Here is an 8,830-nt window from a genome sequence, read left to right on the forward strand (position 1 = left end):
GTTATAGATTTCTAATAAAGGAATATTTTTGACAAAAAGAAATTAACATTAATTTTTACCTTTCTAACAATAAATAAATATTTTTTCTTATTTCTTTTAAATATTTTTTCGTAATATATTATTCATATATTATGCAATATATTTTACTACATAAACCAAAAAAAAAAAACCTAAAAAAAGATATTACAAAATTTTATAGATAATATTATTTATAAAAATTTAACTGACATAAAATTATACAATTTGAAGTCATTGACTACTCGCACAATATGTAAATTAATTATATATTAGAGTAATTAAAAATTTTCTGATGATTTTTTAATTTTTGGAAATTGGGAATTTCTTACAATATAGAATGTATAGAATATAGATATATTTCATTATTCTATATATTAATAGAATTGCTACTATTTTTAAGTTTTCGTTTTAATTATTCCAGTTTTATAAATAGTAAAATTTGAAAAAATTAGTTATTAATTATGAGATATTATTTATTAGAGCAATGAAAATGAATTAATAGTATATTAAAAACATATATATTTTGTGGAAAATTCCGTCTATCACGAATTATAACACATGCTTTATTTTACGGTGTATAATATATTTAAAATGTATAATTCATAAATTGATGCATTCCCTAAGAACATAATACATATATTAAATGTAAATGTATATAAACTTTTTAATTTTTTACTATAGTTTTAGAAGATCATAATTTTCAATAATTTATATATATATATATATTTCCAAATGAAGAATATTCATATTCATATGCTAAATAAAAAAATTTCTTCTTTAATTAAATATTTATATTTAGAAAAAAATATTTCATAGTAAAATACAATAAGGTTGTTAAAGCTATAAATTTTCTAGAAACACTGCAAACAATTGGACTAATATAAAAATAAATAAAATGAATATGTATACAAATATATACAGGATATAATATTTTGACCTAAAATAAGAAAGCATAATAATATATCCTATAAATATATTTGGTTTAATAATTTTTGTGCTTATTATTTTACAGTAATATATTAATTTTTATTTATTCTTTTAGAAATATATATTTCCAATAACAAAGTTTAAAGGGACATAATAACAAACTGCCATATATATATATATATATATATATATATATATAATAATAATTTATTGAAATTAATATTATCGCACTTTTATGGACTCATATATTAATTTCACTATAACATTTATGAAGGATCATATATGACCTGTTCTATGTTTTCTCACAATATGTATATATCACCTTTTTTGTTATTAGAAAATGTTAGAATATATAATGCTTTTAATTTATTTAAAATTTTTATAATATCCTATTTACATAAATTGTAAAATAAATTATAAAAAATAAGGGAATTATACAATAATGTTCTTCAAAATATTTATTCATAAATAAACCTTCACAGTTTTGTAAACATATATTATTCCAATGTTTTTTTCGACTTGTATTTTTAAAAAATAAATTTGTTTACATTTTAATTAAAAATATTCCATAAATTAAGAAAATATATACAAATGATTTAATTTAAGGGAAAATATTTAATTTTCTCCTTATTAAGTATATATATATATGTTTATTTATATATATACACATCAACAAAGGTTAAATGCTTTGTATGTTATATAATTTTGATGTATAGTTATTGATAATAATAATATTTAATATGTACAAAGGAACCAATATAAAATAATAAAACATTTCAATTTTTAAAATATAATTTTCACAGTTCAACTGTTATACGTTGAAATATCCTCCCCAAATACTATATTCACTTAAGTGCTTATATTTTATCTAATATATTATGTATATGGTTTATTATATAATTTATCTAAAGGGATTATTATTTTTACGTTTATACAAAAATAAATTTGTTAAAAATTTTATCTTTTTTATATTTCTAGCATAACTTATTTGTTTCACTATATCTAAAACGTTTCCAGAATTCAATTATATACGTATTTTTCTCATCTATTCTGAAAAAAATGATTATATAATTATCATATAAGTAAATGTTACGCAAAATGTAATAAATTTTACACACAATTTGTAAACATTAAAGATGAATATCGCCTTCGCAAACTTTATATGAGCAAGCGCAAAAGGGTACATCCCTTAAAGTATATCAATGAACTACCTGAATGTACTGAATCTCAAAACTATATAGTTCTAAAAAAATCCTCATTTTTTGGTGTAATGACATAAGAAGAAGCAACTTTTGGAGCTAAAACGTATGAATTTATCATTTTATTTTAAATAATTACATTAAAATTTATGGCAGCGTTTTTCATGTTTCCTTTTGTATCGTCATATATATTAATATACTGAAAAATGTGAATACTATACATAATCCCTGTAATATATTACTGCAAAAAATTACAGTTTTAATAATGTTTTATATACAAATATTCAATTTATTTAACAATACATTACTTCATATGTATTTTACTTCGGAATTCAATAAGAAAAAATAAAAATATATATATGAACAAAATGTTCCCATAATGATAAATGGATCTGAAATAGATCAAACATATTTGGCCGGTAACTCATATCATAAAAAATACATTCTACAAAATTGTAATTTATATATGTTCAGTAATATGTGTATTTGTACATATAATATAAAATTTTGAACAACTTAACTGAAATGCATACTGAAAATAAAAAAATGGGTTAAAACAATTTTTTTTTAATAACACTACATATGCAATAGTATATAAGTATGAATCTCATACAACTATAAAAGATTCATATATAAAGATATATGTGAAAAGTTTAACAAGGTAAAAACAAAAAAAAAAGTGTATGAAATTAAAAGACAAATATATAAGAAAAATTAGAAGTAATAAAGACACATAAATATAAAAAAGAAATAATTTTGATTAGATAACAAAAATGCAAATTACTCTTTAATATTAACATACTTAGGATACATGATATTTCTAATATGAAATCCATCCATACAATATATGTAAAGGAAATGTAGCAAAAAGTACAAATCGATAATTCATTAAACATAACATAATCAATAAACGCAATATATAAAGAGAATATTAATTAAAATTAAATAAAAATTCTTAATATTAACAGTATGTTAAATATTAATTTTGGATTAATACACAAATAATAATTTTTATAGTATGATTATTAAATTATAAATAATGTTATATATTAGTGACCTCAATTATTGTATGATGAATACTATAACAATAGAATTTTATAAAGAATAGCTTATACGTAGAACGATCTTATTTATTCTTATAAGATGAAATGGTACCGGTTAAAAAATAAAAATAATAGTACGTATTATATATTATCATAATATTCATAAATATAATTTTATCACTTTAATCGTGAAAATATATATTAAAATATATTCTCTTAATAATATGATACGACTATGTACATATCTGTGTAAATAAAAGAATATTAGTAAAATTAAGACATTATTATCATCAAAGTGAAATTTTTTATTTTATATTTTAGATACATTATTATTTAAAACTTTTTACACTATAAAATTATGTTAATAATTAAGAATTCTAGTTCGATAAGATGAAATACAAATTTAAATACTTAAGTGTCTCTTTATTATTTTATATACCACAGTTTTTTTGTTCTGTTGTTGTACATATTAAATAAGAAAAAGTTATAATATATTATTTAAACAAATGCATCATTGTAAATGTATTTACTTCTACATATTTTTTTAACTTCATGCTCAAATAATTTTTATTCATATAGCATTATTACTAGCTTATATTATGTTAATAATTTACATAAAAATATATCTATATTTAAGTTAAGCATTATCTTTTAAATAAAAATCTAAATATAATATTCACAACACCATGAAAGAAAACTTAATAATTCATATGAATTTATATTAAGCTTGTATTATATTTAAATAAATATAATGTATAAATTGTAGTATTATACAAAAATTCTGATGATATATTAAAAAAAAATAATAATAAAAAATACATTAACAAAGAAAAAAAAATATATCAGTAAATTTATAAAATAATAAAAAAAGAAAAGAAATATTTTTAATAAACATCCTATAACTAAATTCACTTAGTTTTTATTCAAATGATATCAAATATTTTAGATAATCATATGTTTTTTTCTCGTTACCACATATTAATCGACAAAAATATATTCATGATATAAATTATATTTACATATATTTATATGATATATTCAGAAACATAAATATAAATACTATATACTTTAAAACATGATTAATTAATTTTATTTGTAATCTTTTGTACATTGTTATTAAGTAGTATATTTAAAAAAAAATAAATAAATATTATATAAGAGACTAAAATAAAAAAATCAGAACGAACAAATATATTTTACATGAATAAATTAAAGAATAAAGATACATTATGATAAAACCCTTTAAAATAACATATTTATTAAAAATAACCATAACAACGTAATTTTATACGTGAAATAATTAATTACAAATATTTATTATTAATATATATTTTTTTTTAATTTTCTGACCATTCACTACTTCGTATGTATATATTTCAAAAGTAATATTAAAATAAAAAATAATATATATAATTTACACTATAATAACCTTTTTCCTTGTTTATGAGTTTAACTTGTTCTTTAATTACATTTCATATTTTACGTCTTAAGCAGTATTTTAAATAACACAAGATCTTTTTTATTTTGTACGCTAAATAAATATTTATCATTATAAAAAAGAAATTTTACTTTAGTTATATATATAAACAAACAAAAAAAGATGTAATATATTTTTAATTTACTTATTATATTATATCTATCAATTATTACAGAAAAACAATTACAAAGATTTAATATTCTTTGTTTTGTCTAATATAAAATATTATTCTTTTTAGGTTCAGTTACTATCTTATTATTCCTTATTTAGGAACTATAATTTATTTTATATTTTTTTAAACTATATTGCATAAATCATTTTACTATAATTGTTTTTTTAATATATTTTTATATTTTAAATAAGTATGCAAATATTTTTATAATTATTTAATACTATAAATATACCTCTAATTAATTAAGCGCTTGTCAAAATGAATCAGCTAATATAAAAGTTCTAATAGGTACATACAATAGAGTAAATATAAAAAAAATTAACAAAATAATAATAGCAATATAATGGCCTATATCAACAATAAATAAAAAAAAAAATAAAAAAAAATAAGGACATACTATCATTATTAATAATATTCTGGTTTATATATTATTTATTTTAATTAAAACCTAAGAGCAAAAGGAATTATTTATATTATTATAAGTAATAATACCTATATATATATATATGTGTTTCTAATAACAGAAATAAGGAAACGGTAATTAATGTTATTTTTACGGAATAAATTTTATATTACATGTTGATGTAACTTATATAGGTTGCTTTGTGGTTAATATTGTGACTTTTTCCTTATATAAGGAATATTGTTTTTACATAATCATATATACATAATTCTGAATTAATATTAAAATATGTTTAGGATGCATCTCCATTAGTAATATATTTACTTAAGGTAAATGAAGTTATGAAGCACCTAAAATAAATACTAACGTATTCTATTATTTTATAGTTCATATATAAATTCTTATGTAAATTATAATTTTATAATTTATTCTTATTGAGAAATATAAATTTAAAATAACGATGTTGATAAATAAAATATATAAATTCATATTTTTTCTTCAGAGTATTATTTATCATACGCTAGAGTATTAATGTAAATCCATCATGGATAGTTGTTTTTCTTCGGTAATAATTTTTTATTTTTTTATATTAATGAATTATTTATTTATTCTAAAACAACTGTTAACATAAATAACACAAAAATTAATTCTTGAATAATTGTTTTGAATCTAGAAATTGAATGTTCGAGGTTCTGGATTTTTCACCTACTTTTATGATCTAAATTTCCAAAAAATTATACAAAATATAAAAAATAAAAGTGCTAACGTAAATAAGAGTGACAAAGAAGCATTTAGAAATGTATGTAGAAATTTGAGTAAATATCTAATTGAAAATAAGTCTCCTCCACCATATTATAGCCGTTTTAAAGATACATGGGAAGGGGCATTAAAAAAGTGGGTACAATCTCACTATGAAAAGATTGATATACATAAAGAATGTCCTGTTATTCTGGAAGAAAATGAAATGAAAATTTTAGAATTAAAATATGATGAAGAAGATTTTTGTGAAAAAAGAAGTACATATCTTAGTGAAATAAGACAGTTAAAACCTAGAACCTTAAAGACGTGTGGTGAGGAGTATTTAAAGAAATGTAACGAATATAACGATTGGATTAATAAAAGAAATATTTATTTTCGGGAAAGAGTAAGCCTCATTAATGGTTGTTACAGAAAAGAATCTGTAATAGGAAAAAAAGGGAAAAGACAAAAATCATTATGCAATATACTCGAAGAAGAAACCTTTAGAACATCATTAGATTGCGCGCTCATCGATCAAAATCCAACTTGCAAAAACTTACAAGAAAAAAAAAAGGAAGATTTACAAGAAAGTCAAAAAACAGCTGAAAATCCATCTAAAACTGAAACTTCAATGGTACAAGCCGTTCAAACTTTACAAGGAGAGGAAACTAAAAGTGCACCAGATCCTCAAGTTGAAGAGAATACTTCTACGGAACATCAATTTCAACTTCAAGATAAATTGGAAACTGAAATATCAGGTCTACAAAATAAAATTGTACAAAGTGAATTTATGCAACCTAACCAAGTTACAACATCAAGAACACAAACAAAAGCTAATGGGGATGATGAATCATTAAAAGGCCGTATTACATTACCAAATTCACATCCTGAAGTTCCACCAAAACCTCAAACTCCCGAAAAGCATGCATTAAATGCTGAGTCCTCAATTCCTTTCACACGTTCAGCTAATTTTGCTAAAACCCCTAAAATTTCAGGTACCATAAATTCTGCTTATTTATCTATTCTTGAAATGACAGAATTAAATATATATTTATAATTATTTCAGGTTCATTAGCGAGTTCGTCTAACACATACACATCCTCTATTTTAATCAGCTTTATAGTTATTTTTGTATTTTCCCTTTTTATTAAAGTAAAATAACACTTATGTACTAAAAATGTGATAATCATTTGATTATAATAATTATCTGTTTTGAAAATCCATTTTTTTTTAATGTAGTATGCTTTAATAGGGTTGTTCAAAAAAAAAAAAAAGATAAAAAGAAGACCTGTGAAATTTCTGAGAATATTAAATCCTTTACTTTCTTGGAAAAAAAGTGAGTTCTTAGCACACGATCATTTAGAAAACTTAAAATACGATAGCGAAAAAACCATTAAAAATATAATAATAAATGAACATAACATGAATAATAAAGTACACGTGTCAAACCGAAAAAAGGATAGGTACAAAACCATCATAGAAGTACATATGAAAATACTCGAAGAATACAGAAATACAAAATGGGAATACAAAAAAGGAGAATTTTTAGAAATATTTCTAGAATTGTTCACAGAAGAGGAATATACAACATATCCTAATATAACTAACGACGAATTAATAAAGGAAGATACTAAAAGTATTAATGACATTGAAAAACAAAAAATTCTATGGAATAAATGGATAGAAAAACATCAAAATCTTGCTGACAAATTGAAAAAGGAACATTGGTTTAATAATTTAAAAAATGATTGGAAAAGAGAACTAGATAACTTAAAAAAAAGAGAAGAATTAAAAAATGATCCTGATGAAATTCAAAATATTCCATTTTCACAAAGAGAAAAAGATATATGGAGACAGTGGATATCGGAGAAGTGTATAATTATTAAGCAATATATTAAACAGGACTTATTTAACTATTTGACTGATGAACTCCAGATTATACCAGATGAACTTGATAATGAAAAAATTAAAGATTCTTTGCTATTAATTAATATAGGAGAATTATCGAACAAAGAAGACTGCCAAGAATTATATAAATATATAAAAAAAAAATTATTAACAAAACTATGTATACTCGTTCTTATGTCAGTATTAGAAGAATGCAAAAAAGAGCAGGACATTGAAAATAATGAATCACATTTGGATAATAACATAATTGAAACTAAGGAAAAAGAAAATTCAGACAGTAAAAAAGAATTTATAGAAAACATAAGTGAATTTAATCGATATTTTTTGGAAAATACGGAAAATAATGATTATAAAACGGACGATATCTTTAAAAAAGAGTTAGAAAATTGGATAATAGAAGATAATACAAATGTAAATTCTATGAAAAAGGAGAATACTGCAGACAAATACTACTGAATTATGCAAAAATACATTTTTAAAATTTATAATATACATTCTGAATATATAAGAATTATATTTTTGCGTAAGCATGTTATCTATATGAAACTTATTTCATAAATTTTATTATTCATTATTGGAACAATGAAAAGAATAATTTGAAAAAATACTTAATAAAAGAAAGAAAAGAAAAATAAAATATGAAAATTGAATTGAATATGTATAAAATATATTTCAATTATATATACTATTTTTTATTTCTTTAAGAATATTAAACAGAACTTTATATTAATACTTGATTCAATATAAGTAGCAAGATATATATACATATATAAAAAACAAAAAAATTATTGTGATGTATACAAAAAATACTAAACTTGTAGGAAAAAATTAATATATCAAAAAATAAAAAAAAGCAAAAACATTAATAATGCTATACTTTTTTTTAATTTATATATCAGAATAACTTATAATTTTAGAATTCTATGTTATTTCATTATTTCTATA

At 20.1% G+C, this 8,830-nt stretch overlaps 1 protein-coding gene across 1 annotated transcript; it reads left to right on the top strand.

Annotated features, from left to right (window-relative positions):
• Positions 1-5,783: 5,783 nt before the first annotated feature.
• PmUG01_11010900 (STP1 protein) lies at positions 5,784-8,341 on the top strand (the record flags this gene model as incomplete). Its single annotated transcript, XM_029005758.1, has 3 exons — positions 5,784-5,804; positions 5,913-6,972; positions 7,230-8,341. The coding sequence occupies 3 exons, from the start codon at positions 5,784-5,786 to the stop codon at positions 8,339-8,341; spliced, it is 2,193 nt and encodes a 730-aa protein (XP_028862315.1).
• Between the last annotated feature and the right edge of the window lie 489 nt (positions 8,342-8,830).

This window comes from Plasmodium malariae (assembly GCF_900090045.1).
Source record: "Plasmodium malariae genome assembly, chromosome: 11".
NCBI classification, from domain to species: Eukaryota; Apicomplexa; class Aconoidasida; order Haemosporida; family Plasmodiidae; genus Plasmodium; species Plasmodium malariae.